The sequence below is a fragment of the Hippocampus guttulatus genome, chromosome 6, assembly GCF_054856545.1.
Source record: "Hippocampus guttulatus isolate MCC_2025c chromosome 6, RoL_Hgut_1.0, whole genome shotgun sequence".
Taxonomy (NCBI): domain Eukaryota; kingdom Metazoa; phylum Chordata; class Actinopteri; order Syngnathiformes; family Syngnathidae; genus Hippocampus; species Hippocampus guttulatus.
In genome coordinates, this window is record NC_141266.1 from 17114516 (window position 1) to 17131523 (window position 17008).

General features: G+C 43.8%; 1 protein-coding gene across 1 annotated transcript; it reads right to left on the reverse strand.

Moving 5' to 3' along the window:
• Positions 1 to 1234: 1234 nt before the first annotated feature.
• cgna (cingulin a) lies at positions 1235 to 16997 on the reverse strand. Its single transcript, XM_086113048.1, has 20 exons — positions 16847 to 16997; positions 11878 to 12721; positions 11717 to 11808; positions 10887 to 10956; positions 10710 to 10802; positions 10134 to 10255; positions 9667 to 9778; positions 9368 to 9580; positions 8867 to 9015; positions 8166 to 8286; positions 7867 to 8079; positions 7548 to 7769; positions 7229 to 7477; positions 6282 to 6452; positions 6035 to 6196; positions 4648 to 4821; positions 4441 to 4559; positions 3597 to 3705; positions 3326 to 3489; positions 1235 to 2645 (listed from the first exon to the last, which is right to left on the reverse strand). The coding sequence occupies exons 2-20, from the start codon at positions 12709 to 12711 to the stop codon at positions 2507 to 2509; spliced, it is 3528 nt and encodes a 1175-aa protein (XP_085969174.1). The 5' UTR covers positions 12712 to 12721; positions 16847 to 16997; the 3' UTR covers positions 1235 to 2506.
• Between the last annotated feature and the right edge of the window lie 11 nt (positions 16998 to 17008).

Genomic DNA, 17008 nt, shown 5'->3' on the forward strand with positions numbered 1-17008 from the left:
TCCTGCAGCAGGAGATAAGAGAACGCAACAACAGTACAATGTAGTGGTACCTCAGAAGTCGAGTGCCCCATAAGTGGAACAAGGTCATAGAATGACATAGGGGGGAAAAAAATGTTTGTAAAGGACGGTGCCAGCATGCGCAAAGAGGAAACATTCTCCCAGATGTATTGCTTGGTTTCACCGAAACATAACAGCCAATCTTCTGGCTTCTGCTCGAAAGCAACGAAATGATCAGGAAAAGCCTGCTTGAACATCTGAACTTTAACTGGGTGAATCAGAAGCACTTTGAGGGCAGGTGTGCGCTAACTCCCATTTCACATGAGTTTAAATGTCGCTGCTTCATTTTGAAGACAGCCACATCCCCACTTGTAAGAGTGTGTGCATGCTTGTGCAACCACATACAATTCCTCACAAAGATCTCATTTGCTTTATTTCGGTAATTGAGCTGTACAGGTTGTAGTTCAAATTTGCATTTTATTTAAACGCCTTAGCTCGGTCTCATTTATTTCTAACGCAAAAACATGGCATTTGTGTCGACTTTTTTTCCACTCTACGCCTGGTGAATCATGGATGAGGTAAAATCTGAAACCAACCTTGTCACGTGACACCCGTTGAGAGCATTGAGGAGGACTGTATGCAGCAGTGCGAGCGTGGAACATGTGACTGGAAGAAATGTTTTGGACGTGAATCAAAAGACACACTCAGCAACATGCTGCCTTGTCACATCACAGCTTAGTGATGAGGCAACGAGAATGAAATCGACTGTCAACACTGGGTGACATTTGATCGCTCAGCCTGCGGCAACCTCAGACCTGGTTAACAAACGTGTCCTGCAATAACACTCTCTTCAACACCCGATCCAGTGCAATTTGTCCAGTAGGACAATAGTACCCAAACAACAGGTCGGAGAAACTGGATTTCTCTTCTCGGTGTAACCGGCCACATCATCATAACTTCGTGACGATGCAGACATATAACATTTTAACTTTAACTGTCAGACAAGTGCCAGAAGGAGTTCAAGTAACTCAAACTTTCATGATGTGTGAACGGCCTCTTTTTGACACCAATTTCTGTTTTAACTATTTCGACAGAGCTTCGGCGGAATCTGATGACGTTTCAGAATGGTTTCTTGTCTTTGAGGTGAATAGCTGAGATAAGTTCCACAGAAAAAAAAAGAATAAATAAGGTGAATTTTTGAAGAGTGAACCACAAGCACGTGGGGAACGACTGCAGAGAAGTGGTTGCATGTTTTTATTCACATTCTACAATAGAAGTCCTGTATAAAAGAGGCTCACCACTGTTTATTGAAACTGAAAAACTATAAATAATAAAAATGATGTATGAGGAATTCTTAGCTGCCATCTCACACTACCGCTGTCTAATTTCAGCTCCTTGGTCATCATTTGCTGACAAATGGCTGTCCCGGCTGGTCCACCCATTTTACACATACCACCAGCGAAGGGGGCATGCGGTTGCCATGGTGAAGCCTATTTTATTGGCATTGTGGAGTTTGATATTTTTGTTCTCATGCTATAATCTTCGTGGTTAATATGTTCAATTTGCACTTCAATGCATTTTTTGAGGTTGTCCGTTACTTGTCGGCAGTGTTTCCTAGTCCAGAAAGTTGTCGGGGTCATTTTTGGGGGAGTTAATTACAGAAATTCTCAATCTTCCTGCCTCTTGCTTTCAACTTTTTTATGTTTAGTGCACTCAAGTGAGCACTTCCTAAAATGCTGACACATCCCTCATGGAGGAGTGAGTTCCCTAAGTGGATGTGTAATTCCGTCAAATGTGCAAAAAATGTCCCGCAATACACACAATCACCGCTATTACATCATGAAAAATGCCAAACAATTTTTTTGTGAATGAAGATTTTTTTTTTTTTTTTTTTTTACAAAAGAGATCAAAATTGTGACATATTTGTCCCAACAGCAATAACAGCATTGTGATGCATTTCGAACACCCGCAAATTAAAGTACAAACCTATGAATATCCCACTTGACTTTGACGTACAAAATAAACAATACATTGCAGCAAATGTCCTTCTGTGCTAATTTGTTCAAAGTGGATACAAAATGAAGACTTAACAAGTACAACGAGGGCATTTTCAATATAAACATTGACAAAAATTGTCCTGATCATGATCTCAATTTTAAGGCATTGTGTATTCTGTGACCTTATGTAAAAGGAATGCATAGAAAAAAGTGCAGCAATGGTTGTTATTTTCTGTTAAAATGAAGACAAGTAGATAAAGAAAAAAAATAGTGGAGCAGCAACAGCACTCAGGGTTCATATTCAGTCTACTTCTGTGCCAAATATTGCTTGCATACATACGTATGCTGCGAAGGAAACCGCTTTGAACACGGGAAGTTTGGCTTCCTTCAATTCATTCCCATGTGGAGGACGGTCACCCCACTAACCTTCATAACACTCCCTCCTGGTCTTTAGTGCAACCGTCGTACCATGCTTGCCTCAGAACTCGTCTAAAAGTTGTGTTACGCTGCTTTCAACAGGAGCTGGTCTGCAGGTTGCCCTCATTTAGGATGGACGCGATCGTGGACGAGTCGTAAATGCTGTCGTCGTCATCGTCTGAGCTAAGAGCAGACGAATCCAAAGCGGACCGCATGGGGGCCTTGCTCTTCCGTCTGTAACATGAAATAATTAATTTTAGTTCATTTTAGACAATTTCTGGAGCGGTCTCCTGCATAAGTCCTCACTTTATTTTTCAGGTGAAAGGTGCATCACTTTTGTGCAAATTAAAAAATCATATTAAGTGCATTGTATTTTTATTGTAATTCTTTGTTACAGCTGCAGATGTGAAAGTGCTACAGTATGTAAATGAAGTGGAGTAGAATAGTGTGTCAAGTGCCCAAAGTCAACTTGGATAGGCTCCCGTTCCCTTGTGACCTTAAATGGTAAACAATGCCTGGATGTTCTTGAGTTGTGTTGCTTATTGAGCTTCCACTTTCTACTCTAAACAGGGAAGTGGAAGGGCTCCCTCTGGTGGCCATGACAAGTAACAAGCATGATCATGGAGTGACCCCGGAGGCTCTCTGAGTAAGGTCACTATTTCAGCATGTGCTGAAAGATCTTAAGCTCATTGTGAAATATATCTCACACACACACACCGAAAATGTCTTGCAGGTGTGTGGGAAGTTTGTGCCACAATAATGGCGTTGGAATGTCCGGGTGATGGCGTCATTTACATGTGGTTTCACGTCTCGTGACGCAAAACAGGTGTTGTTTAACACACCCCTGTTATTAATGAACTGTTGAGTTAAATGAAGTGATATTAAAAAAAAAAAAAAAAAAAGGTAAGGCTTACTTGAGTTCCGTCTCCAAAGCGGTGACCCGTGCCTGCAAGGCTTCTTTCAGCTCCATCTGCTCCTCCAAGTCTCTCTGAGCCTTCCTCCTCAATGTGTCTATCCTCTCCAATTCCGTCTCGCCTTCGTCCACCTGTCTCTTCAGAGCCTTCACTTTGAGAGAAAGCTGCAAGGCAACAAAAATGCGGGGGGGGGGGGGGGGGGGGGGTTGCAAGGTAATAAGCCCTCGCCCACTCTTTCAGAAGTACCGGTATACATAGAGAATGCACTGACCTGGTCTTTCTGTTCAGTGTGTGTTTCTCTCTCCTCATCCATCACCATGTTGAGCTCTTTAAGCTTCCTCTCCAGACGGCGCTGCGACGCCAAAGCTGAATTCTTCTCCCTTGAAAGGTGGATAGACACCGGCAATCATATGGGTCAAATAGTGAACACAAAAATCATCTTCTTGCAGTGTACCCTGTGTTACTTTTGTCTTTGCTTGATTTTGAACTGTAACTCTTTTGTTTGTACATGTTTTTAAATGTTCTCATTTTAGTTATTTGAATGCACTATATATCAATAAAGGTGCCGTGCCTTGGCCTCGTTTGTCTTAAAAAAAGTGGAACAACTCCATATTGTCCGCCAGTTCTACTTCCTGTAGGTTTATTGGCTAGGTGTCACAATACTTTTAGCTATCCAGTCCTATGTAGCATATTAAGAAAGATACTCCTTGGTGGTATACGAAAAACCCCCAATCCTATCGGGCCCCAAATTGCTCGAGCTTCCTCCATTCCAAAAAACATATATTTTAGGTAAACTGAAGTATGTCCTCAAGTGTGATTGTAAATGTGTGATTTAACAGTATGTGTCTTGGTGGCGCCTAGCCCACGATGTAATAGATAGATGGCATGATATCAGTGAATACTTCTGATTTACACTTGACTAACAGCTACGAATATTCAAATTCGGACGTGAGCAATGTAATGTAAGGTGTGACCGCTTAGAATGTTCAATAGCCTGTACAGTTAATTAACGGATTAAAAAAAAGATGAATTCAACTTTTTTTTATGATGATTGTTTACTGAGGGATTTGTTTGTATGTCGTTGCTGTTTTTGGTCAGAAGACAAACCCCGGTACCTGTCCTCAGTGCGGAGACGTTCCTCAAGCTCCTGGATTTTGCTCTCCAGTTGAGAGGCCCCAGCTGACGAGCGAGACTGGCCCTCCATGTCGGCGACACGACCCCTCAACTCCTTGAGCTGTAGTGACACAATCAGATATGTCAACCTTAAGAACATGTAGAGTAAAAACCAAATGATGAATTGTTTATATTTAATGTGAACTCACATGTCTTTCCATGGCGTTCTTGTCCAACTCGAGGTCCTGTTTGGACGAGCGCTCCTGCGTGAGCTCAGAACGCAGCTGGTCAATCTGGTCTCTGCTTCTGGACACGCGCTCCGTCAACATCTCCGTGCCGCTCCTTTCCTCCTCCAGCTCCAGCTCTAAGCGCTTCAACTTGTCCTGAAAGGGAGGAGGACACATCTCTACTATGTTTATTCTTTGCTTAAATATGGATTGCGACCATAAAATGACAAAATATTTGTCTGTGTATATGACATGTTCTGTCAGGCAATACGAATTTGCCTGTATGCGCCCTGCAATTGGCTGGCAAGCTACAGAAAATGGATGGAACATGTCAGCAAAAACCCGACTGATTTTGAATTACAGTGAAACTTATCCACAACGAAACCTACATGGGCGAAAATACCCCCTCGTGTGAAAAAATCTTCATGCATTAACACCATTCCCACTTTCCTGCCCCACATACAGCGAAAAAAAAACCCCTGTTGCGTTATGCGAAATCTTTTTCTCTGCTCTTGCCTCGCGACGAGATTCATTATAACAAAGTCTAATCCGACAGCGACCTCTACTGCTTCGTTCGGAAACGGCAACAGCAACCTCCACACTGGTTTACACATGCGCAGTAGTCCAGGAAGTATTTGTTATTGTTCGGTTCAGACGCAGCAAGAATGCTGCATTGCAAAAATGGCTACAAAACGGACCTTTGGATGTCAAGCAGCTAAGACAAGAAGAGCTCTGACGCTGGAGGAGAGGGTAAAAGTGATCAAAATGAAAGACGGAGGAAGCAAAATAAAAGGCATTATCCAAGAAATTGATGTAAGTGAAAGTGAATGCTGATCATAAATTTCGCAATTTCTTTCCCTTTTTTTCTTTCTACACTGACTATATGAAGTGTCAAATAAGTGTGTGCTCATACTTATGCACTATTGGAATAAAAATGAGTACACATGCATTTGTGTGTGCGTGTGTGTGTTTACATCTGCGATCAAATTTGCTACAGTGAAAAACCCCTTGTTGTGAAAAGTTTCTTGCTGCAAACATGATTTCGTTGTAGAGGAGTTTCACTGTATTCTCAACACAGTTGCTGAGGTAACATCAAAAGTAAGGACATATTCTTTCTCACGTCTGTACCAATCTCAAGAACTTTCACTTGATGTCAAAGCAAGATTTTGAGAACGAACGAACCGTCACCCGATACAAGAGGTAGATGGGGTCAAATCAGTTCTTGTATTCCACCAAAGTGACACTGAAAATGCTAGCTTCGGGCTCCCATATGGCTTATCCCAACTAGCGCTGTTTGTATTCTCATTATTATTCCACTTGCATGCCCTCGCATCCCAAACACAGAGACAAACAGATGCACATATTTTACCTCCAGGATACGAATCTCCCTGGTTTTCTCGTTGAGGCCGTTCTTGCCCGCCTCCTCCGCTGCCTCGAGGTGGCGCAGTCTGTTGGTGAGCATCTCTTTATCCAGCTGGTGGTTGTCCCTCTCCTCGCATGCGAGCAGGAGCTCCTTCTTCTGTCGTGACAGCTGCACGGAGTCACCGTCATATTAGGCACGGTCACGCCAAACTGGCTGTTCATCATGCTTTGACTTCTTTGTGTTTGTCACCCACCTCCTCCTCCAGTCGCCTCACATTTGTGTGACTTCTGTCCAGTTCGGTTTGAGCGTCGCTACCCTGACGCTGTACCTCCTGAATTTCCTTGCGTGTGCGCTCTCTCTGCTCCTCTAGTTGAACCTTGAGATCCTGCACTTGGCCTCTTGAGGACATGGTGAGAGACTCAAACTGACAGCGAGACAAGGAGGGGGAGGGGGGGGCAAAGCAGGGATAAAAGGGGATTATTTTGGTGCTTTGTGTTTGCGAGTGAGCATTCTGTAGCAGCGGGGATCACAGTACGCTATAGTATCACATTTTGCCAAAGATGACGATGATTAGCGATGTGTGATAAATTTAAAAAAAAAAGAGATTGATATTTTGTAAGATGAAACACCAATTTAACCACCATTTCTATGCAACTGAAGCAAAGAAAGCTTTAGAAAGGTAGGTAAACTGATGGGGTTTTTTGTTTTTGTAAAGCTTCCATTTATCCGTTTTCTATGGGACTTGTTCTCATTTGGGTTGTGGGCAAACTGGAGCCCATCCCAGCCAATCGCAGGGCACAGACGAACAACTCTTCCCAACAGTAGGCAATTTGGAGTCTTCAAGTTAACATAACGTGTGCACGTTTTGGGAATGGAGAAGGAAGCCAAATAAAACCCACTGTGTTATCCAACTTTTGTCAGGGCTATTGCTCACCAAGCGATGCGGCCAAACATGATGAAGGAGGGCCATCATGAAAAAATAACAGAATTGTCCTAATTCATTGCAGTGCATGATTACAAACGACTGCCCCCCCCCCTCTTTAAACCAAACAAATTATTTTATTTTACTTATTGAAAATGTAATTTCGTTCTTGTTTTATTTTTCCAAGGCTTGTACAACAGTAACATTGGCGTTAGAGAAGATAACAATATTGATATTTTTGTCCCTCCCCAACACACTCTGGAGCCCCTCCTTCCTACCTCTTTGTTGATTTTCTCCAGAGCTCTCTCCTGCTGTCGTTTGAGCTCCTCCATCTGGTTGATGGTCTGTTTGTGTGCCTCCTTCTCCCTCTCGGCATCCTCCGCACGCTGGCCGAGTTCACGGTGCTCTTGTGTCAGGCGGGAGGTTTTGCGCTTTGCCTCATCCAGCTCAGTTCTCAGGCCTCTCACCTCGTTGTGGAGGGCGAGCTCGGCTTCTGAGCTCTGCGCATTGCTGGCAAGCAGTTGAGCCTGAAGACACCGCAGCCCAATTTAGCGCAATCGTTTTGAGCGATTTTCGGCTTTCAGGATGAAATCTTACCTCTAACCGAGACAGTTTTTCTTTGAGACGTGTATGGGACTCAGTCTGTTCCTTCTGGGTATCTTCGAAAGACTTAAGGTCCGCCTGAGACCTACTCAAGCGGGCTTGACTGGCCTCAAGTTCATCCTCAGCCGATGACAGTTTCTCTTTGAGCTGGCTGACTTCATTTTGTGCTTCACTGAGCTTCTGCTGCAGTTCTGAGAAGCTGGCTGCGTCTGGGAGCTGTGGGACAAAATAACAAGGGAAGAATATAGAAAAGACAACATGAGTGGAGACAAATAATTCGGTCATTCATCTGGGTTTCATTTTAACAACTAACCTTTTTGTTTTTCTCCTGGACCTTGGCAAAATCATCCTTGGCCTTTTGCAGCTGGTTTTTTAGCCGGTCAATCTCGTACCTGAGTTCTGCCTCTTGCTCCTGATGAGCTTTTTTTACCGAGATGATCTCCATCACCTTTTTGTCGAATTCCGTCTTCTGCTTCTCCACTTCTGACTTTACCTTGTGCAGATCAGCACTGCGTCGCTCAAGCTCCTGCACAAGGTCACGACCAACAAGATGCTTAGAATTCGCTTTTTCGATTTTTGTGAGCCTCAGCGTGTGCGTGTGCTCTCCTGTACCTGGTTTAGAGTCTGTGTGTGGTTGGGGTCAGGCATCTTCTGCTTCATAGTATTCACTTTGTCCTGGAGTTCCTTCAGCTCCTCCTCACTCTCGTCTTTCTCCAGTCGGGTTTGGAGGAGTCTTAAATGTGAGCACACAAATTTGATCAACCCTATTATTTAAACGATAATATATGTATGTATTTATGATCATTTGTTTGATTAGCGGCTGTAGGATTAAATCAGATCATGGTAAAACATTGAGCTAACGTGCAAAATTGATGGAAAACACAGATTTAGACATTTGTGAACAAGGTTTGAAAGAAATACGTCTTTTGGATTAGGGGAAAACAATTTGAATCCTTTTGAGTTCAGCTCATGAAAAATGGGAACAAAAATAGCATTGCATTTTATTTTTGTTGAGTAAAGTGTCCCATAACTTGGTACTCGTCACAAATGATGCATTCAAGTTTGGAGGGCCTTGATGCTACAGCTACAGATTTCCATATCAACAGATGAAACGATACAAATGGTGACTCTCACACTACTTCATGGATACTGGGTGACTCGCTGACAAGAGAGCAGAAATATTGAGCAGGTACGAGGAAAGAGAAGAGATGGATGCATAAATTAGAACACAAAGAAACAAAAAAGCCGTAATCGTTTCCCGGGAGTGCAGAGCAAACGTTGAAAACAAGGCAACGGAAAATCCTTGAACTTACTCTTGCTTTGTAGAGCGAAGTTCATCCCTGGTTTTGTGATACTGCTCCATCCAGTGGCTGCTCTCATCCCTGCAGTCCTCCAACTGCTGCTGGAGAGTACGAACTGACGAATTGACACGCAAGCGCTCAGCCTCGATCCCAGCGTGAGACTTGACAGAGAGGAGAGAACATTTCAATGTGGCCCAAGTCAGGTACAGGTGACAAAAGGTGAGCGTGGCATAAAAGCCTTATGAGCCATCATAGGGCTGGCCGATATAGTGTCTCCAATTTTCTTTCCCAAAAATCCAATGACCGATTTTAATTGCTTGCCCCCCCCCCCCTTGGTGACAGAAAAGGAAAATTACATATTCACAACATGTGTTGCTGCTGCATTAACGGTACTTTTGTAGACTAGCTCCTCCCTGTTCACGGCCATGAACGCTTCAAAATGTAATAATAGTTTAAAAAATAATCTAGTGACAAATTAACGTGTGTGTGTAGTCGGCGCGCATGTATGTGTACCTGAGACACCTGCTCCATGCTGCTCCTGAGTTTCTCCACGTCCACATTGTACTGCTCTCGGAGCGCCTCGATCTCCTTGTCATGCGTGGCCACCTCATCCTTCAGCGCTCCCTTCAGCGCCGTCAGCTCCCTCTCGCGCTGGCGCAGCGTCTCTTCCAGTTTCTGCTTCACGCAACAGACTTCCATCAACTCGGCCTCCAGAGTCACCACGTCCTGCAAACATCCCCGGGAGACGCCACATTTTAAAACCTCCCATCAGGCTCAGTTGCAACTGTGCGTGAGTGCCGTTGCTGTTTTACCGTCTTGTTGCCATTTTCTCTTCTCAGTTCATCTTGGAGCCCGGCCAGCTGGTCCTCCATCCCTCTGGCACGAGCCTCGGCATTCTCTCTTTCGATACGCAGTTGCGTCAGTCTGCGAGCGAAGATATTTTGTGTATGAGAAGCTTTGGGCTTTACAAGTGACATTTTTAGATGTATCCTCCCGACGCCCAAAAAGAATGATACTCAGATGCTACATGAAACTGATAGTTTGTATTAAAAATAAAATAGATATGATGATAAAAGTACTTACAATTACAATGGATTCATGGTTTATAGCCTCACTCATTTCAGGGTAGATCACTTTATCGCAATCTGTCTCTACTGCATCGAGCAGCTCTTTCGACTTCCCCTCCACCATACAGTGCGGATTTGCAGATGCCGTGTCTACCGATTCCCACCTCCTCTCTCTATAAACTGTATGCGTGTGTGAATATTATGTTCCTCACTCAGACTGGGTTTCATTGAGTTCTTTCTTCTTCCGGGCCAGGGTTTCCTGCAGTTCCAGATTTGCATCCACGCAGGAGTCCAGCTCAGCTTTCAAAGCTTTATCGGATCGGCTAAGAGAGCCCTGCACATGAGCACAGATGATAAATTAATCAGAACACTGGACCAAGAGTTTCTAAGCATAAACAATGCGCTTGGAGCAAATGTTAAAGCGACTGGCAATCACCCAAAGATCAATACGCAAAAGGGATGATGTTATTATGGGCTATTAGAGATTAAGAACTGACCAACTTCCTTAAGACAATATGGAATGAGTCATGACTGAAGTTACATCCTATTGTGTATGTGCGTGCGTGTGTGTACCTCTGACCAACGCAGAGGATTTAAAGGATTAATGCGAGGATTCATTTGAAGCACACTCAACAGTATAACGAGCTCTCCTGATTGTAAAAAAAAAAAAAAAAAAAAAGGCATAAACACTTGAAGCGGAATCCCACTCACAACATCATTCTTTTCGTTGCTGCTATAATTTCAAGGAGACCTTCACGAGTATCTTAGAGTGGGTGCGCTCCACCTACCCTTCGGGCCTCCTGGATGGCACTCTGCAGCTCCGCCACCTTCTTCTCAAGCACCCTCTTTTCTCTCATCAATTCCAAGGGTGTTTCTTTATGCTGGTGAAGATGAAGATGCGAGGATTTGTTAACTCTTTAACCGGGTGTAACCTAAATGTAAAAGTGGCAGTCTAAAAAGCAGACCTGAAGGTTCTGAATCCTCTCACGGATCATCTTGACTTTGTGCTTGATGACAACATCACTCTCATTGGTCCTGAGGGAGAGAAGAAAGAGGAGGAAAGAAAGAGATTTGATAGTTACTTAATAAGTTAATAAGGAAAATAATAAGGAGGTGAGAGAGAAAGAGAGAGGGGGAGAGAGAGAGCAAGTGAACCAAAGAAAAGAAAAACAAAGAAAGGAATGAGAGGAGAGAACCGTAGAAAGTGAAAGAAAAAGGACATCATAAAGAAAGGATGATGGATGACAAGAATGGGGGAATGACAAGTGGGAGGAAGGATGGATATAAGGGAGAAAAAGAGGCTTGGAGGGCAAATGGAAAGAAGGAAGATGAAGAAAGGATGGATTTAGGGATAGAAGGTTGGACGGACGGACAGACGGATGGATGGGTTGAAGGATGGGACAAATTGAGGTAAGGGATGAAGGGAGGATAATAGGAAGGATGGAAGGTTTGAAGGATGGCAGGAAGGGGGCTGAAAGGAGGTTAGGCGACAGGAACTGAAGATGGATGGAAGGAAATTATGCAAGGGTGTGTGGATGGATGAAGGAAGGAAGGAAGGTTTAAAAACTGGAAGCGTGGAGAGATGGAAGGTTTGAAGGAAGGATGGAAGTCGGGAAGTTCTACAGGATGGACGAAGAAGGAAGAAGGAAGGATGAAAGATGGCTGGACGGGCAAAATGAAGGATAGCTAGAAAGAGACATTAAGAAAGGAACAAAAAAAAGAATGTACACTCCAAAATGCCTTGGTAGCATGAATCCGATCATTTCTAAGAGGAGAAAAGGATGAAGGCGTGTACCCTTCTCTGAGAATGCTATATATGGTCTTCACGATCTGCTCCTCCTCTCGGCTCATCTCCGCACTCTGATCCAGCAAAAGGTCAGGGGTAACCTTAAGACAGAGGAGAAAACGATTCTTGAAGCTGAAAAGTCCAGCCCCTTCCATAAAAGTCACTCTTACTCGTGGCTCTGTCTCCGCGGCAACGTATCTGCCCACTGATGGCTGCTGATGAGCCGAGCGTGCGGGGGCGCTCCTGAGAACGTTGTGGCTGCGTCCCGGGCTGCTGTGAGTTGAGGACGAGGGCGAAGCGTAGTGGTTGGCTCGAGCATCCTGAGAAGGCGATAAGCCTCGCTGCTGACCTTGGTGGCCCCTGCTGTCGTCAAACCTGTTGACCGGGTGGTTGGCAGCGGGTGCCTGCTGAGGCGGGCTAGTGAAGTGCCTTCTCTCACTCAGCGAACCCACTGAGCCGTTCAATTTAGCCTTATATGAACCATTCCACATATTGTGAGCCGGTTCTCTTTCTCCTCGTACTCCCAGACCGCTGTCCAGATTGCCGTAGCTGCCGGATTTGCCATCCCCTGGAGGTCTAGACAGCTGAAACTCCCGATCGCCAGCCCCTCCCTCCCCGTCTCTGTCCAGGAGGGATCCGTGGGATTGGGCTCGGCGTAGCGCGCCTCCGCGGCCCCCCTCATCATCATCATCTGCCCCCTGCACCGCTAGCTCGCCCCTCTCCCTCCTGCGGGGGAGGCTACTGTAGCCAGAATTGGACTGAGTCTTGAGCTGAACTCCGTACGAGTCCCCCTTCTTGCCGTCTTTCAGAACAACGTACGGTTGTCCGGCGATGCCCTGAACCCGGACTGCGACACCATATTTGGAGGATGTCTGAGACTTGGGCTTGGTTTGAGACCCAGGGTGCCCTCCGCCAAATCCTCGGGAGTCGTGCAGGTCATTGATGAAGCGGATCTGGACGCCGTGGTCCACTGGAGTCCTGCGCCCGGAGGATGATGTGTTCATGATGTCAACACTAGAGAGAACAGGAAATCAACATGTGAACTCTTCATTGAGATCAGATTAGTGGATTTGATTCCTTAATTGACTGATTATCTTATTCGCAGACAGTAAATGAGAGAAAAAAAACAAATAATCAGATTATCCGCTTAAAAAGATTATTTTACAATAAATGACAATAAAATAGAATGAAATGGAAACGTCAAATAGCGGCAAGTTGTACAATTCAGGATTCTACACATATTTTCGGGAAATAGCCTTCTGACGTCGAACCGCCGTCACGCATGATGTCATTTGAGCTCAGTTCTGCAAGCGTCAGGGGATGAACCGTTAAGAAAAATGTGTCCGAAGAGAAAAACAAGTTCCACCTTGTCTGCCAACAAGCGTGAAAAGTCCAAACTTTGCCTGACAAACAGCAGCTTAAGGACACAAGGTTCATCGACAGTAACGCTTGTGTGGACTTTGTCCTCGCAGTACCGCATTAGTGATTAACCTGAAAGCACACACCCTTGTATCACTTTTGCCTGAGCAGAGCAACCAAGCCACATACTTGGGCTAGCTTACTTTTGATCTCCTTCGCTGACAACAACCAAAGCAAACTTTCGCCCCTTTGTTGCTTATTCATCTCCTTCTCAATTTCCTCAAATCTTTCCACATTTTACATGAATGTACCATACTTGATCCAGTGTGAGTGTCCCTCAGCAGGTCTACCAAGTCTTCACTCACATGCCTATGCTGACAGACCATACAGGAGTCATGTTAGTCATGTGATCTCCTCCCTGTGCTTTTAAAACGCTCCCCGGTGACCTCTTGTCTCGCTATCTTCCACTCCCTCTTTCATAATAAAAGCACCAAATTGGGTTCGGCGATTTAGGAGGTGAAGACATGCAGGATATCAAAACTACAGTGTCTGTAGTTATATACAAGTATTGTTTTATATTGCCGCGATCACCATGCAATATTTCATATTGATATTCATTCATGACTGCCCTGATCACGATGCTTGTGTCGTTACCTGCTGGCTGTGCGCAAACAAGGAATGTGTTCATTAAATGTAAAGCAGGAATGGGCGAGTACCGATACCAAATATCGGGATCGGGCCGATACCAGCTTTATTTCAAGGTATCAGGTATCATGAAGGCTGCCGATATCAGCCACCGATATTAAACCAAAAAGAAAGTATAATAAACATAATTCTGACAGTACTACAATGCAGTGGTTAGACACGTCAGTAAATCGTGTACACCAGAAAGAAAGAAGGATTTGTTCATCATGATTTGACATTATGCTGATGAAAATGTTACATTTTATATGCGTGCCGGTGGTATCAGTACATGGTATCGGTGATTACTCAAGAGCGAAAAATCGTATCGTTTATTGGTTGGAGAAAATGTATTATGGAGCATGGCTAAAATAAACACAGCAATATCAGATATCGATACACTTCAAGCTGCACTGAAGATTGACTTGGTGTTTAATTGTGATATTTAATAACAAAAACTGCAAACATTGCAGAACTTCAGAGAACGTTTGGTGGGAGTGGGAAAAAAAATGAGAGAAAAATGCACGAAAGACCTTTGAGAATATCTAAGTGAATGAGGTGTGACTTTGCATCATCAAATTTAGTGCAGTTAGTCGATTTCTTTTCCGCCCCGTGGGAGCTGCAGAGGAAGTGGCGTCGCATCGCATTTGTGCAGCCGAGCGCAAATTCTGCAGCCGCTCTGTCTTTGCTGCAAGGTCGAACAAACGCAAACAAGTGCTGACCAACGGAACAAAGATACATCAGAAGACAACGTGAGCCGCTGATCACGGCTCATGATGCTCGCCATACTGTTAGAGTAAGTGTTTGAAGTTTCATTGCGGCGATGAGAATTCATATCTGCTCGTCATCCGATCGATGACATTGAGAAGCAGCTGAGAGAGGGGCAAGGGCAAGGGGGGGGGGGGGGGGGACTCATCTTATTGTCCATCTGATGTGGGGCGGAAAACAAGGGCAGTAATTCTGAGAATGCCAAAACAAGAGAGCCCTCATGTCTCCCTCCTGTGCTTATTCATTCTCTTTTCGTCTCGTTACGACAATTGGGCGTCTGTTTACACATCCCTGATTTCCAGTTTTCTTCCCTGAAGCTAAGCTGTAGACTAAAGCATTCGACTACAGTAAATACTTAAGGCAAGGGCTGAACAGTCGATCAAAATCAAAAGAACATTGCAGTGCAGTAGAATGCATTTTTGTAGTGGCAAAGGCTGCAATTTGGTAAAGAAAAAAATACAGTTTCATTTTGGATGTTTGATCGGCTTGATTTTTTAAAAAATATAGATATTTGTATTTTATTAATGGATTTATATAGTGTCTGGATAAGTGTAGTGCTTAAGAAGTGCAATCTGCGTGTTTACATATTGTTTCATGAAACATGAAAAGTTGAAGCGATAAAGCCACCGGTTTATTTGCATTATTGTAAAACAATTTATGACTTACTGACATGTTTATGCGACACTTGTTTGGTAGAATTTTGTGAAGTTGTAAGACTGAACGCTTGAAAGACTGGAAGTCGAAGTTGAGAGTTAAATTAACTCTCATTGTCGCTGATAAGCAACTCTTTCACATTAATTCATGGGTCATTTATAAGACCAATTTCGAAGATGAAAACATTGATGTATAATAAATGTGACATTGTTTATTGTAATACAGATTATTTATTGTTTGTATGGGAAAAGGACCGGAAAAAATATTAAATCACAATCGCAATGGGGGGTGGGGGCTCACAAATATTTTTCAAAATTGTTTAGTGGTTCTGTGGAAAGGCAACTCTGGCCTTCTCTGCTTTAACTGCTGTCGCTGTGACCTGACCCAGAAAAGGATGGATGGATGTGCCACACACCTTTAGTCTTAATCTTTTGATAGTCACTGAACGGGTGTCCTGAGGTACCCTGACATTCTGTGTGGCAACAAGTCTACTCTAGGCCAAAGAAAAAGCAAAAAAGTTGATCCTTCGATGCTCACTGAACCAGCCATTCTTGATGAACCCTCACGCATTCTTCTTGGTTTCTGTCCTGAGGTACCCTGATATTCTGTGTGGCCACAAGTCTACTCTAGGCCAAAGAAAAAGCAAAAAAGTTGATCCTTTGATGCTCACTGAACCAGCCATTCTTGATGAACCCTCGCGCATTCTTCTTGGTTTCAGAAGGGGCAAATATGATTGTCTTATTAAAATAGGTGTGGAGCGAAGCGAAACCACAGCATTGTTTTTCCGCTTCGGAAATGTCGTGTCAATGAGTCACCTGCTGTTGAGTGCGGAAAGAAGGTTAGAATGAAACCCCTTAATCAATGTAGCGATCAGATTGAAACAGTGATGATCAGATCAACATTTTTGATGACAAATAGCCATATTTGTCACAAATAGACATACAATCATATTCATTGACACAAACAAAGCGGGAGCTTCACCTGTACAAAAATCACAATATTTTAAAATCGGATATACACACACGCACACTCCCTGTTCTCACATTCCACATGGACTCGCTCGTCTCTTACATGTGCATGAGACTGTCTACCGACTTTACCACTTCAACAATTGCTGATAACTTCATTGGGACTCTTATCACAATACCCAGAAATACTAAATGCACCCATATCATATTTGTTCCCACTCCTCAAATGGTCCACTTTGACGATTTTCAGTGGTGCAGTGATTTACTGATTAACTGTACAACATCTGCGACAAAATGCCTTCCCGAAATAGGTCAATTAAACAACTTGCCTAAAGTGTTTTCCCCCCGTCACAAATGCCCAAGAGACGACAGGTGAACTGCTAGCTTACTCGTCCCTCCTTCGAAGTCTTTTTTTGTGTGTTCTTTCAGTGTTTTCAAACAGTTTGGACACAATTAAAAGACGGCGCACAGGAAATATATATTACACACGTGAGGAATTTATCCAAAAGCTCAGTTGGCGTCAGTCGAATTATTCAAATGGCCTAGCTACCAGACAAAAACGAAGAATGTTAACTTTGATTTGGTCAAAGTAAATAAGCTTGAGAAAACAAAGCAGTCAAAAAGTGAGTCGTCTTGACAGTTCGTCTGCTTTAGCTGTATGGCAACAAGAACGTCAAGGCAAAAATAAAATGAAAGAAAAAAAAGTTACCTCGTACTCTTGCCGCGTTCGCTGCTCGTCTGCGTCACTGATGTTGCTTTCCGAAGGGAAAATTAGGTGTATTCTCACGCACTTACATCCGAAAACACGGACGAAAAAATCGCAAATTGACGTAGAAAGAAGTTCATTGTGCGCCGTCGGGAGCAACCTGTT

Excerpts from the sequence above, each read along its gene's own strand:
- cgna (XM_086113048.1), bottom strand. The coding sequence starts at position 12,711 with ATGAACACATCATCCTCCGGGCGCAGGACTCCAGTGGACCACGGCGTC. Across the intron at positions 9,779-10,133 it reads CTCAATGAAACCCAGTCTGA|ACTGACGCAACTGCGTATCG; the intron begins GTGAGGAACATA and ends CTTCGCTCGCAG. Across the intron at positions 8,287-8,866 it reads CTTCGCTCTACAAAGCAAGA|ACTCCTCCAAACCCGACTGG; the intron begins GTAAGTTCAAGG and ends CTCACATTTAAG.